The 16288-nt window shown below is 34.2% G+C and overlaps 1 protein-coding gene across 1 annotated transcript in view; it reads right to left on the bottom strand.

Moving 5' to 3' along the window:
- Positions 1-133: 133 nt before the first annotated feature.
- LOC123694157 overlaps positions 134-16288 on the bottom strand; it is a 59535-nt gene continuing 43380 nt past the window's right edge. The window contains exons 3-7 of the mRNA XM_045639487.1: positions 13391-13675; positions 10481-10611; positions 3043-3136; positions 2243-2397; positions 134-739 (exon numbers count right to left, since the gene is read on the bottom strand). Of these exons, the coding sequence (XP_045495443.1) occupies positions 439-739; positions 2243-2397; positions 3043-3136; positions 10481-10611; positions 13391-13543 (834 nt within the window). The 5' untranslated portion in view covers positions 13544-13675 and the 3' untranslated portion in view covers positions 134-438. The remainder of the gene's footprint in view (positions 740-2242; positions 2398-3042; positions 3137-10480; positions 10612-13390; positions 13676-16288) is intronic.

The following is a 16288-nucleotide window of genomic DNA, read 5'->3' as shown; positions in this document are numbered from 1 at the left end:
AATAGAGAATTTCCTCAAATGACGTCATTACTCACTAGTTCCCTAAGCTTTTTCAAAAATTGATAAAGTACAGACAACTACAGATATTTAAAATTTTTAAGTTAAGGAAAAGGGATATAGCAATGAAACAAAGTTTTTGTACAAATATATTTATTAGAAACATTTAATATAATGGTTTAATTATATTCATACTCTATGTTATATTACGCCAAAATTATTGTCAATATCGTTCAACATTACGCATTTATAAATAATATTAATATGGCATTTCGATATCTTAGTATTATTATTTACATTCATGATGTTCAAGTACAATACTAACTATAATTACAATTAAAATTTCAATACATTAATAAAACATAACCTACAAAATGTAAAGCTGACATCATCTGTTGCACAGATAAGAAATCGCACCATAAATGACAGTTCGTTCGGATACTAGTACCTGCTTAATTTGCTTTCTCTGTCGGAGTATCCTTTGGCGCTTTCTCGGTCGGAATATTTGCCGTTATATTTATTATATCTATCGCTTGTGACACTGTGGCCATTTTGTCTGTATGGCTTTTCGCTGGCGCTGTAGTGTATTTCTGAAGGGCCGATGGTTTTAGACCAATGGTGTGTCCAGTAGAAGTCGTCCGGGTAGCGCGGGTAAGGGTTCTCTCTGCACAGAACCACGCAGTATATGAGACTGCCCACGAGTGTGATGAAACCGAATATAAGGAAGATTATACCCAAGATCCTGGAACAAAATATGAAATAAATTGTGTGTTGAATTAAATGTCTTTTCTTTCTTCTTTCAAATAAGTGTAAATATGTGTGATACTGCCAATACTGATTCATGAATAATATATAGTTTTTCTAAAGATGGTTTTCCTCTTAAGCCTTTTTAATTGATTTATTGTTATAGTGTTAAGCTCAGTAATCAATCAAGATCGGTCCAAATGCCTGAACTTACACTGCACTCTCAAATTTTTTACGAGCATAAAGCTCTAAAAAAAAGGATATCGAAAAAATTAAAAGATATAATATATCGTTCACTATAGCACTCTCCGACGTTTCGTTAAAGTACTGCCTATCTATACTAATATTATAAAGCTGAAGAGTTTAGTTTGTTTATTTGTTTGTTTGAACGCGCTAATCTCGGGAACTACTGGTCCAATTTGAAAAATCCTATCAGTTTATATTTTTTGGTTTTTATGGCATTCAAATGCTTTATAAATATAAATTTATAAAGAATAGAAAAAATTCGATCACTCAATTCGGTCACGAGTGGCTGAGTTGGTTAGGCATCCGCCCCGGAATGGCGCGAAGGATGCGGGTTCAAGTCCCGCCTCGTGATCGAATTTTTTCTATTCTTTATAAATTTATAAATCCTATCGGTGTTAGATATTAGATAGCCCATTTATCGAAGAAGGCTATAGGCTATATTTTTATATCATCACGCTCAGACCAACAGGAGCAGAGGAGCTGAGCCACGCGGGTGAAATCGCGGGGCTCAGCTAGTTTATAAATAAGGTTTCAAAGCCAAAAATAATGTGTCTTTCAAACTCTAGTTGTCGTCTAACTAGTACTGTCAACGTCGAAGTACGTATCTTAATTTTTTTGATGAGTCAGCTCAATTTACAACGTTAAGGAAAAACAGGCAATAATTTAGAGCAAGTACCATAAACACTTTCCAACTATTTAACTCATAGCCTCCATTTTTTCTAAGAACGTTTCTAAATTAAAATCACAAGTACAATCGCGCTGAATAGAAATAACTGTCTGGTCATTCGTTTGTAAATCGATTTTTAATGTTCTCAAAATTCACTTGAATAAAGGTTAGGATCTACATTTAAAGAATTTTGTGTAGCGTGGGAAAGTCATACATTTAGTTCATTCAGTGACTATTGTAGATACGATTGGCTATGGTTCAAATTTTAATTTAACGGAGAGTGGAAGTGAACGATATATCTTTTAATTTCTCGAAATGATATTTCGAGTAACGAACTTTATGCTCTATTTTTCATTCTAGTGGAATGTGATGAAACTTTTTATTTCAATTAAAAAGGTGATATTGGATAGAGATTATTCAGGAAATGATGATCAAGTGAAAACAATAAGTTTCGATTATTCGATATTGCCCGGCTATGTTTATAAGAATTTGATAATTTGGAGCATTAATTGTTTAGTTTCTTAGTCAGTACAAAAATTTTAAATGGCATATTTTATGTTACATCTTTATTTATTCGTATTAGCTTACCAAACAAACAGCGGCTCATAGAACTGTAGTACTATAACAAAGCCCAGTGTGACCAATATAAGCCCCAAATTGAGGAGCAACATGAGGCAGCACATGCCTTTCACGTTGGGGCAGAACGGGTTGGGGGCAGCCATCGCGTCTACTTTTACACCAGCCTGTAATAAGTGTTTAAACTTTATACTAATGAATCAATTAATATAGCTAAACTGTTTCAAGTGAAGTAACATAAAAGTTCTAGCACTAGATGTTATAAATTATAATCAAATAATCGAGAGTACAGTTGCACTTTTTACAACTTTATGATCAAATATTATGTACTAAAACCTAATTTTATACAAAATTATTGATTTCTGAGATACATGTAAAATCCACTTTAAATACCATACCTACTGCATAGAGGCGCAATATTATTTTGCTTTGTGGCTCTAGTAAAATAAATTTTATTCATATATGTATAGTGATTAATTACATTAAAATAAGTATGCTAGTTCATGTAAATGATGTTTAAATTCTCTTTTAGTTTCCAGCCATCACTTTAAGTGAAGTCCCATGCCCCCGTAGTGGGGTAAGGGGCAGATGCATTATGCATACATCTGTTTCACTGATCGATTTTTCTTTAGGAACAAGTAGGTGATAAGCCTTCTGTGTCCTACCAGACCGAGACATTTTTTTTTCTTCGTCTCCACCGGGAATCGAACCCAGGACACCTCGGTTCTACGCTCACGTGTCAACCACTGTACCAAGGAGGCGGTCCATCCCATCACTTTAGTAATTTACAATTAGGTACAAACAATACGAACCTTCCTAGACACTTTGGAGCGATGTGTGGAAGCGACAGATGGCGCCACCGCGCTCCGGTACGAGTACACGCTGCGGGGGGCGCGCGACTGACGACTGCAATTTTATATATTTTTTATAATTAACTACTATATTTAATTATATTAGTTAATTTTAAAGGCTCTTCATTATATAAATATGTGTTAATTATATAAAGATTAAACTAAAGATTAATCTGTATACTATTTATTTTGTGACTTTTAGAAATTATGTACGAAATAACTAATAACACATAATAATATGTAAATGTATGTAAAACCTATTTGAATTTTGACACAATATTGTATAGCAGCAAAGGTATTTTGATTATAATTATTTCATTAGAGTGACTCTATGAGATTACAATAGGTAATTTACAATATCACTAGTGAATTTGTAAAATCACGGATTTAACACTATACCTGCAACATTTAAAAATACAGCTACAGCTCGCATCGTTTGTAAAAGTAGTAGTAGGTAACAATATTATCAAAGCTTTTATCTCCATGCCAAATTTCATACAAATCAGTACAGCTATGTAGTATTTGATTGATGGTGCGAGAAACAAAAGAACGTAGACATACCAACATCTCAATCACAATATGACACGTATAAAACTTATGAAATGTTTCATATTAGTTTTAAGTTACAAAATAATTTAAATTCCTGTAATAAGTAATAGTAATTCCTTAGAAACAAATGCATTTGATTAGAAGATATTGTTAATAAGATTGTTCTAGGATAGTTATATTTATTTCCACACACAATATCTTTTACGCATATCCAAATGGTTCACTGCTAATAATTTATTATTAAATGCAAAAAAAAACAAATTGTGTTGAATTTATCCTTCCAAATGTAAAAAAGGTGAAAAGGGATATTATTTTAAACGGGGAGGTACTATACCCTGTGGATTCTACTGTTTTTCTTGGTTTGACACTAGATGAGAAGCTACAATGGGGGGCCCATGTTGCCACCACCGCTGCTAAGCTTAGTTCAGCTGCACATGCAGTTCAAAGAATAAGGCATCTCACCGATGAAGACACGGCTAGATTGGTTTATTTTAGCTACTTTCATAGCATTATGTCCTATGGAATTCTGCTATGGGGCAGGGCTGCAGATATAGAAACTATATTTATATTACAGAAAAGAGCCATACGCTCTATATATATAATTTACGTGCTAGGGACTCACTAAGAGATCTCTTTAAGAATACTGGTATCCTCACAGTACCATCACAGTATATATTTAATAATATTTTATATGTACACAAAAACGCAGACTTACACACAAGAGTAGGAGATAGACACCGTTATGGCACAAGGAACCGAAATAAAATTGAAATGCCATTTTACCGGTTAGCTAAAGTTAAAAATTCATTTATGGGCCAAGGTATACTTTTTTACAACAGAATTCCTCATAGTATTAAAGATTTTAGTAGTGCTAAATTTAAAAATTATGTAAAAAACGTATTAGTTCAGAGAGCCTATTACAGCATTAAGGAATATATGGAAGATAAAAACCCATGGAGGGTTGTCGCGTAAAAACCACAGGACAGTTCTTTGGCATATTATGATATATACGTACAGTTACTTACATATTTTGTAAAATTAAATTGTAATACTGAAATGATTTAAAAGAGCAACTATGGAGTTTCTTGCCGATTCTTCTCCATAGATACTGCTTTCCGAATCGGCGGTAAATGTTAAAAATATGTATTGACGTTTCAAAAGTGCTTCTCGAAGAAGTCTAATTGAATAAATAAATGTTTGAGTTTGAGTTTGAGTTTAAGTGTTATACTTAGGTAACACTTATGGCATAAAATCTAGTGATTTATGAATGTAAATGCCAAAGGGGTGTTTATAAGTATACAGGGTGTCCCATTGTTGGTATACTAAGCTCAAAGGAGGTTATAGTTTTGTTTTTTTTCAAAAAGATGAATTCTTAAAACTCTCAATAACAAGCAACCCACCCAACTTTGCCACCAGTAAGTGAGGTAATTATGTTTTCATAGACAAAATGCTCATATTAGCGAAGCGGTTATGCCGGCTGCGCGAAACTAGAGAAGAATAAGTACATGGATTTTGAGGAAAAATTTAGCAAAAAAATTTTGACGTAATTTTGTTGTTTAAGTGTTTTTTTCGTCATTCTATGCAAAACTACAAGTTCCTTCGCGCTTAGTAGGTATACCAATAGTGGGACACCCTATATAGGGATTACTATGTAAATGGCACGCCAATCATATGTTGCGAACATTACCTACTGCAGTTAAATACTAAATAGTATTCGAAATCGAAACAGTTTCATTAAAACAAATCGTGATACCGACAAATGAAAACAATAGAGTGTCAGTACTAACGTCTGTTAAGCTAGAAAGGTCAAGTCAGCAGAATCACTCGTATTATATTTCAAAATTTAGTGCTCATTTAGTGCCAATTTAGTGCTGATAACAGTTATTTGGTGCTGTGATAGGAGGACTAAAAATGAGAACACTGCTAACTTTTCATTAAGCTAGCAGTGTACCATTTGTGACCGCGCTATGATACAGTTGGAGCGAGGGGCACATCTGCTAATAATTTAGTGCTCAATAAGTGCTGCCTGTACAAACAAACAGATTTTTCATACAATTTTTTTTGAAAAATCTGTTTGCTTTTCGATAAAATCTTCGATTTTCTTAGCGAGCAGTTGAAAAATGATTTTTTTTGTCATTTTTCTGGGTTTACCGGTAGCATTAATTGAACACTAATTAGTAACTCTAATCAATTTTACCACTACCGATTCTAAAGTGATCTTTCAGCTCCATGATTGCTCATATCGTTATTAATTAAAAACTGAAAAAAATTTTTTTTTGAATAATCTGTTTGCATGTACAGGCAGCACTAATTGAGCACTAAATTATTAGCAGATGTGCCCCTCCCTCCAACTATATCACAGCGCGGTCACGAATGGTACACTGCTAGCTTAATGAAAAGTTAGCAGTGTTCTCATTTTTAAAAACTGATATTTTTTTTGAAAAATCTGTTTGTTTGTACAGGCAGCACTAATTGAGCACTAAATTATTAGCAGATGTGCCCCTCCCTCCAACTATATCATAGCGCGGTCACGAATGGTACACTGCTAGCTTAATGAAAAGTTAGCAGTGTTCTCATTTTTAAAAACTGATATTTTTTTTGAAATATCTGTTTGTTTGTACAGGCAGCACTAATTGAGCACTAAATTATTAGCAGATGTGCCCCTCGCTCCAACTGTATCATAGCGCGGTCACGAATGGTACACTGCTAGCTTAATGAAAAGTTAGCAGTGTTCTCATTTTTAAAAACTGATATTTTTTTTGAAATATCTGTTTGTTTGTACAGGCAGCACTAATTGAGCACTAAATTATTAGCAGATGTGCCCCTCACTCCAACTGTATCATAGCGCGGTCACAAATGGTACACTGCTAGCTTAATGAAAAGTTAGCAGTGTTCTCATTTTTAGTCCTCCTATCACAGCACCAAATATCTGTTATCAGCACTAAATTAGCACTAAATGAGCACTAAATTTTGAAATATAATACAAGTGATTCTGCTAACTTGACCTTTCTAGCTTAACAGACGTTCAGTACTATATAACAGGAGCGTTCAAACTATATCGATATTCAATATCGATGTTATTAGAGATTTATACTGCCGTTCGAGCCTCAATAAAATATAACACGAAGATTAAATTGAACAAGTGCAGTCGGACGCAATTCAATATCAATGTAATGATCGAGTCACGATTCAAAATCGATTTGTTCTGGGCAAGGTCAACTCGGGATGTCACGGAATCGGTCCATTATGTAACTGGCCGACACGGTGCAGGTGTCGAACTGACCGACAAAAACTAGTGACATAAGTCTATTAGCATGTCGTTGGCAAGGTTTCGATAATTTACTTGTGCATGAGAAGGTCTTGTACATTATGTTGTTTATTCTTTATATTTTTAGCTAAAGTTCCGGTGATGTAATCGGTCGCGGAAATAGGGAAATAATGTACATAATAATGCTTGTTTTTTTAGTATTTTTATGTTTACGTAGACGCTGATTGCTAAGGCCTTCTTATAAACACGATGTGATGATGTGTGGTCGTACTCATAAGATACATCTTTACCTACTTAGGTAGAAGTAGATATAAGATAAACTTTCACATTTTAAAATACATATAGATAGGGTTGGGTAGTTATGCTACTTCATTATTGTAGGTAATAAATTTTTAGTCCCAAATTCTCTACAAAAGTTATTCAGATCCGATCTATCCGATGCCGATTGCCGAGCCCTATTTACCACTACGCGCTTTTCAATCTCAGAAAATCGTACCTAAACATAAACGATAAGCAAAATAGTAAGATAAAGGCCGCTATTTCAAAGTCACGGTCACTCAATGTTGCGTCTAATTTCGCCAAGAAAAGCATGTACAGAGCGATGTAACGGGCAAAGCTTATCTTACCGCTAGTCGCTCTGTAGTCCTCTCCTAATTCAGATAAGCGGCCGCGCCGTGTTCAATTATTAGATTCGTCCTCTTAAAACTTGGACGGGCGGTTTTGCAGCGTTTTGTGCGAGTTTTGTATTGAACAATTAGCATCTTTGATTGAGATTGTCCAAGCTTCGTCAGCTGTATGAAGAGGAAACCTAACTAAGCGGCTATAATCCTGTCCGTCAAACCGCGTCTTTAAAGCATAGTATTTATCTCTATAGTACGAGATTCTCCCTCCATGTATCGCGACGATAACTTTATCTATGTTTTCAAAATACAATGCAGACTTGTGGAATATATATCTAGCAGAGTCAGACGCATTGAAGTCATTTAAATGTTGGTTATATTTTGGTTACTTTCCTGTCTACTTTCATAGTCATTTACTACGATTGTAATACGAATTAAATTTATCTTGCCCAATAGACACAATAACAACAAAGAAAGTACCTAAATTTAATTTATTATTAAATAAAGTTAAATAATTTAACATTTAAATTAAGTAACTAGCATATTAGGTACACACTAAACTAAATTAAAGAACTATATGTAGTTCCCTACACATTAATTACCAAACGCCGCGTTCTAACCGCCCGTCCGCTCTTGTAAGCAAAACCGTATATAAACGACGAGATTGATGCAAAATTGGCGATGCGCGCAATCGCATGACGCATGCATGATGTTTATTGACATCACATTGTAACGGTGGTGAGATGGGAACATCTACTAGGCTCTCTTCACAACGGGCAGCGTTGGCCCAACAAACGATCGTCGATGTTTGCGGCCAATACGGTGATCTATATAATATATAAAACTCAAAGGTGACTGATATAGTGATCTATCAACGCACAGCCCAAACCACTGGACGTATCGGGCTGAAATTTGGCATGCAGGTAGATGTCATAACGTAGGCGTCCCCTAAGAAAGGATTTCCCGAAATTCTTGCGGGAACGGGGAAAAACGGGGATGCACGTACAAAGTCGTGGGCGGAAGCTAGTTGTGAATAAACATCTACAATGACGGCCGATCATAGGCATTCAGGCCCTACAGGCTACACTAACGTGATTGCTTATACTCGCCCAATACTGCCCATTGTGAAGAGGGTGCATACCAATAGCCAGTGATTGCTTCAACTCACCTTCAACTTGTATTATTGTTGACAAGCTGAGACCGTGAGATCTTTAGATATTATGTGGTTATAAAAGCTTTGGTTATAACTCTATCGATTACTGCAGATTGTTATTATTGCAAAATAATATACATAATATAGAACTGAATTTTCTCACCTATTGGTGAAAGCTTTGTTTGCAGAAACTTTTATGTGTCTATTTGTTATTTAGAAATTAACTACTGTAACTAGGTATAAAGTAAATAACTACGTATTATGTAGTTGTAGACTGTAGTACGTATTATGTAGTTAGATACACGACATTTTAATTCAATATACTAAATCTATCTGTCTTCCTTTTATCTGATTTAGGGAGAATTAGACTGGTACCTAAAAAGTATACTTATTATCGCTGACAATTTGATTCCCACGCGAATGAAGTCCCGGGCACATCAAGTTACTCCAACATTACATCAATTTATTCCATACAACACTATATTGAGTGTCAAATCCATTCTAAAAATGTTCCCAGCGTGGCTAATTACGTTTACTTTCGACGAATCCTTTTTAACCGTGACGCTGTAATCATTGCTTCTGATACATTTTGGTAGCCCTTTGATATGCCGACTGTGAATTACCGACAATTTCACCATTGTATATGAAGAGTATAAGAAGTTTTCGTTTATGTTACAGCTTTGTCATTGGGAGATTTAATAGATTCTCTAGCTATCGGGACCCGGGGGTAATTTCATGCAAAATTAAGTAACACACAATATTAATACTTTTTATACTCCGTATTCAAATAAGCTCCCATTGCCTTTTTATTCTTTGATAGTTACAATTTGAGCCAATTTACAAATACACCACAAGGTAAAAGTAATAAAGATTAAAATAATGTAGACAAGACAAATGCTAGAATGGTAGGTACTGTGTGAATCTTTGGGGGTCGCGGAAGAATTCTAACCAATACCCGCGGCCGCGGCTCTATTTTCTACACACTTTAAAAATAACCAAAAGATGCTAGAATAAACGATTTTTAATCGTCCATCAATCTGCTACAAGCTCTTTAATTAATGCAGTATCTTGTACAGGCTAAACTACCATTTTGGCTTTTTGACCATGCAAGTAAATCCTGCTCTAAAGCTAGTTTAAAGTAAACAAATCAAAACCTCTTTACATCTACAAACACTTGAATAATCCTCTCTAAACATTGTATTAAGTTTTTTATCTCTACCTTTTGTCCTCTTTCTAATCTCTCAAGCATGACATTTATTCGGTCCTCCTTTGACGTTAAAAGGTGGACATCTCATTTTGTTCGCATGACTAAGGGGTTCGTGCCTTGTTAGCTTTGCTTATTAATTGGAAACTTTCTAAGCATAAAATCGTCTAATATTTATTGGTAACGGGACAGGGCTCTTTGTTTATATTGGAATTTATTGATGGACTTTATTTTGTCAGCTTCTTGAGAGGTAGAAATTGGATTCGGAATTGACGGAGTTTGTAATATAATTTAGTCAGATTTTCCATTTACAATATATAAATAAATATGGTCTAATTAGAAAGTCGTAAGTTGAGTTAATGTAAACAAATTAAATTTGTTAAAAAAATATGTCATCTTTTATGCGTATTCCTTCGACTTAACTACCAATTACACTATCTCTTAAAATTAGTGGTATTACCACAAAACAATTTAAACACAGTCTAACTTTAAACCAGACAGATCAATCACTTAATAGTTGTCTATGTAAAATTCGACAAAACCAGATTAAAGAGAAACTGTCTTAAGTTTTTTTTTGTGTTAAGACAGTAGATTTTTATACGTACCTGATTTCAGAGGGCGGTCTGTAAGCCGCGCTTGTGACATAGACATCAGACGCGGAGTCCGCGCGAGGCGAACCGTTCGCGTGGCGTCTGCCAGTGCGGTCTGATGGTGAGCGAGTTCGCTCGTCCATCGTCTGAGAAATGTTATTTAATTGTGTATTGATATGTAATAATATGTACTATTTATAGATAGAATATGAATTATTGTGTTAAGTATGTAAAAAAAAATATATTTCAAAAGCCGCGTTCTTCCCGTCCGATCTGACGGCAAGAAAATCCTTACAAACGTTAGGTTTAAACTCAAACTCAAACATTCATTTATTCAAGACTACTATTTAGTAGCACTTTCGAATCGTCATTACATAAGTATTTTTAACATTTACCACATAAAATTAATTTATTTGAAATAATTTATAATCTAATCGATCTAAATACGTACGATAAGTTCACAGTTAATATTTTAAATGCAATAGTGTGTTTGCAAGTAGTTATTTTATGTCGCAATGTAAATTCGTAAAAATGTTCGGAGGCTAAACACTTAGCAGTTGCATATCTTTCATCGCTGTGAATCATCTCATTCTACAAACGGGAGTTCCGTTTGTAGAATGAGATGATTCCTATGTTATGCTTGTTATAATATCAAACTACGACAAATAGGCGGGATATAGCGGAGCAGCTATTAAAATGGATTAAGAACCGAGGCACAGCTAGTAAAGAAGAACTAACTATTAGAAACTGGATTAATTACTGGTATTAAGTTGAATTTAACGTCCAGTTTATATGTTTATAATAATTAAGGATGTATAGCTATTAGTAATAAATTATTATAATGTTTTGGACTTAAGTTTATAATCGTGTAGAGTTATTTCATATTGGATAAAGCAAAATTTCGTAACCGCATGGGACAATTTTTTTAATAAAATCTCTACCGACCATAATGACGTATTTTTATATATTATTAATACCAGAAATAGATAAAACATTAAACCATAGATTTATATAAACACGACTTCACAAAGACTATTACACGTATTTCGGGTAAACAAACTGTAGTCTGTATATAATAATTTTTTTAGGACGCTTTGAAGCGAAAACGGCATAATTTGATGATTGTATTTTAACTTGAGCTTTATACGAATAATCTTTAAATTGATGACGAAGAAAAGTTGATAATTTTTTCTTGTAGTTTTTCTATAACTTGTTTAAATGACTAATAATAATAATGAGCTCATTGCGCAAATATTGTTGAACCTGTATTCACCCACAGGTTGACGTATCACATGATGTGATCAAAATAATGCATGACACAGTAATGGAGTTACCGCTTAATACGCAATAACATTGTTATAGTATTGGTAGTTGGATTAGATGGAATTCAACAGAGCTCGGGTTTGGTACAAGTTAGTCGGTAAACATTGGGAGAAAAACCTATGGCCTATACCGTTGACCGTTGTAAGTATAGGTAAGGCTATTAACACTCACAAATACTGAATAACATTATAGGAAAATTTTAAATACGCACTATTAGTTTAATGTTCTCTGTAACTTAGTGTGTTTGCCAGAGGCATCGTATTTTTCAAACTAATACATTTATTTATATCTGTTTAAAAGCTGGAGGAAGTAGTAGCTATATTGTCTCCAAGATATTCAGCTCTTCGCCAGCATAGGATCCTATATTTGAACGTTTTGGTTATGTATTTGGTTTTGCTTTGTAGGATGGACACTTCATCTTTCAAAGGCCTTTCTGCGGGGTCAACTCAGAGCATGATAATTTAAATAATTGCCTAAATTGCACTCCAAAACGCGATCTCTCATCGCTTGCACACACGCAATTACGAATGTACAAGAGCGCACAGAGCAACGTTATGTGTTTAGGTAGCATTTTAATCGATTCTAGACCAAAAATAAACCCGTATGTGTTCTGATTTATGTGTGTTATTACTCTTGTTATAGCCAGCGATATTGTTTCGCAAATTGTTTTTATGTTTTAAAATTTATGTCTCATTAAAATTCTTTATGTTTTTTCATTGCTTTTTATAAGGCGCAGTAAAATGTTGTGTAAATATTGTTCGCCTTGTTAACATATGATTTGCTAACGTACACAATGCTAGAATTATGAGCAATCAGGACAATGTCTTGGATTTTTTTAGAAGAAGGCCAATTGTTTTGTGTTTGATCTGCTTTTTGTCTAATTATGCGACTGATATTTAGTTCCTTAAATGTTTCCCTGGTTTTTGTTTTTGTTGTTCAGTAAAAAATACAATACCTACGAGAGGAAGGACGAAGTACTAGGAACATAATCGTTATGTGAAAATGTAAATTAAAAAGCGGATTTGAATAAAAACATTTTTTGATAGGATCAAAGCACAGATATGAAGACGCTACTTTACTTTCTTCGTTATAAGGTATGGCTATGAATAACTAGGATACAAAAACAATACTTACTTTACGCTCTCTGAATTTCAAATCGTTTCAAACTGTACCGTTTAAAAGTGAGTTTATTTAAATGAACAAACAGATGTAGATGGTAGTTTTATTATAGTCTGTTCGCGAATTTATTAGAGGAAGTTTTACGTCACTACTTCGGAACGTAAATTAGTGCGGGACGAATGAACTTGTTTGTTTCATTATTATAAATAATTTCAATTTTATTGACATGATGTTTTGCCCACGGTTCGCATGATGTAAATGTTTTTGTATGGGGAAACGTTTTTATTAGGTTTCTGCGAATTATTTGAGGATATTAGAAGTTGTAATCTTGGAGATGTCAAATTGTTTTCCTAGAAGTACAATAATAATTAAATCAATTCAATATGTTATCTGGTAGTTTTCAATGTGTTGCTAAACTAAAATTAATGTGAATTGAAGAGACTATACTAAATTCAAAATAATGAGTACACAGAAGGTACATACCGTATATTCAGATAAAGTTCTCTCCGAAGGCGCGCGGTGGCTGTCATTTTCATCCCTTGAAGACGCTCTGTGCAAGTAGGCTCCAGACGAGGGCGAGTCCACACCCGACCGGTGCGTCGCCACGTAGTGATTGTTCTTTAGTTTATGCGCCATTTTTACTCTGTGTCAGTGACATGTCATTTTCAAAAGCGCGGCAACCGCATGCTTTTTTTTATTCAGGCGCGGGTCACCGGTCACTCGAAACCTATCATGTCCCAATTTTGATCTCCACGTTTATGCCGCTACCTGTAACAAAGGAATTAGTGTGACCTTTTTGTGATAACCTTGACGCAATTTGTGGTTAGGCGATATTGACCTATACAATCCACTTGCTTCGATCGATATTCGATCGTGATTGTGCAATGTTTTTGCGCTCATTGTTTCCTACTTCACACGTTTTTATTGAATACTCTGATAGAGCAATTAAATGTAATTTGACAAGCTACCGATCTATGGATAAGATTAATGCGATGATAGTAAAAAAATGTTTAAAAAACAGACGTCGGTCGTTTGGAATGAACTAGTTCGTATTTCCTGAAGCAAAAATATGTAGGTTAATAACTATTTGTCGTAAGATTGGAATAGTTTTTTTGATTGTCGCAATATGGTTTACGTTAATTTTATACTTTGAATTTTTAATCAAGATTTTTTCACATTTCAAAATACTCTCAAATGAATGAGATATTATTTTTTAATTTCCTTAACTTTAAAATATTTTGGAATCTGTTATATATTCTTGTACCAACAGGTAAACGACACGTGTTTAGAGCTAAAAAAAACTTGCCGCAGATTCAATATACCTTACCTACGCAAGAAAATAACGTTCGTATGTTTTTTGACCTGCCTCTTTAACTAATCATAGGTTTATCATTTAAATGACAAGTATTCTCACTTATAACTGGCACATTTCACAAGTAAATAATTACCAATATTTACACAAACAATAAATAATTCCAGAAATCGATATTCAAACTTGAAAGACCATAATAATAAAAGGAAAGTGCGCAAAACCGCACGACTGTACAAATGTCAAACTCGAAAACGAGATAGAAATAATTTGTGCATTTTATCCATTGACCCGGATTGTTTTACCGCTATTGTACTAACTGACCATCCTTGATTCAACCTTTCAATAGAATAAGGGCCAAGAAAATCATAAGTATTAATTGGAAATAATACGTGTTGGGTGAAGAGATTGTAGAGAAATGGAAAGAATATATTTGTCGTCAGAGGTTTTGTTTTAATTTGATAGGAAAACATACAAAAAAACCCACAATTGGAATATATACAGATTTAGTTTGTTTGTTGTGTCGATATTATTGATAACATTACAATAATAAGAAGACACTTTTCTTGCGCTGTAAAAATTGAACAGATATATAATTTGGAGCCCAGACCTATAATAAAAATTTTGTAAATTAGCGTCAATTGGCTTACTCTATTACGACAACTTTTACCTTTAACATAATGATACTTTTACCTCTGCGCCATCAACCGCAATGACATATCGATTATTCGTAATCGTAGATCGAATTCGCTTTTACTAATTAAATCGATTCAGGTCGAATCGAATGAACGACGTATCAGGAACGTGCGATAGGAAACAATACTGTGAATGTATTACTAACTGCTTTTTATATGTGAACTAATAGGTTAGTTCAGAGTGACTACGAGAAACAGAAACAGGGCGAAGTGACGCTCAAAAATAATTTCTTTAAATTTCGTAGGGCTATGTAATCAGTCTCTCTACGACTCTATACTGTGTAAAAACAATATTATGTTAGATAAATAGATAGTTTAACTTCGATTAAGTATTATCCGTCTTTTTCCATTAAGGAGACGTCTCCTTATTCTACGTAGAATAAATTCCTTGATCACCCTTTAAAATGAAAAAAAGAAAACGGTTCCATTGCTTCGTTGCCCAATATTATTCATCAAGTTTTTCATTACATAAAGCTCTATTTGTTCTAGCACCATAAAACAAATTCAGAGTTTTTAATGTCTATGTTTCAATTAAATCTGTTAAAATAATAATAACACGGCTTATCTACATTATCATAACCAACCTATTGCATATTCAATGCAGCAAACATAGATGTGACAGGAATAATTTGTTAAGTTCATTGTAAAGCGGAATTCACGATAACGCAATACAACGTTATTTTTTATTTATTTCATTATTGTTTACGACAAAACTGTGTCGATGGTACGCACAGATACTGCAATATTGTAGACCGCTATCTATCACTAAATACTTGTTATGTTTAATAGTTCGGAATTATCAACGATCTCAAATATACACCATTCTCTATTACAAAGTGTTGCGTAAAGTATTGTTTAATAAAATGACACCGGTTGTAAAAAACAGGTGATACACGTTTGGTTAGTAAGAATAAAAATGGTAAAAGAAATAAACAATATGATTGTTTTTTGTGTGGTGTCTCTCAATGTTAGCCAGAAGGGCTTCTACATTTTAACGCGGACGCGGGGGTGAACTGAAGGTTCACCCTGGTAGCGACATGCACAAGGGCGTCCCCCCTTGACGGGGATCTCGAACCTCGGCTTGGGCTGTCGCTTGAGTGGAGGAGGCCAGAAGGGCCCTAATCGGACACACGATTATGACACGGGACAATATGATTCCTTCTAAACTTCTATATGGCCTACAGCAAGACGTCAAACGATATTTGTAATGTACTAGCTGAGACCCGCGGTTTTACCCGCATTGCTCCGCTCCTGTTATCGTACCAGTAGTTCCTGAGATTAGCGCGTTCAAACAAACAAAAAAACTCTTCAGCTTTATAATATTAGTATGCATTTAGATTCAGGTAACCATAGGAAATTAAAATAAAGATTCATCCA

The sequence above is a fragment of the Colias croceus genome, chromosome 9, assembly GCF_905220415.1.
Source record: "Colias croceus chromosome 9, ilColCroc2.1".
Classification (NCBI taxonomy): domain Eukaryota; kingdom Metazoa; phylum Arthropoda; class Insecta; order Lepidoptera; family Pieridae; genus Colias; species Colias croceus.
Note: the sequence above shows the minus strand (reverse complement) of the source record. Positions and strands in the feature narration are given on the sequence as shown.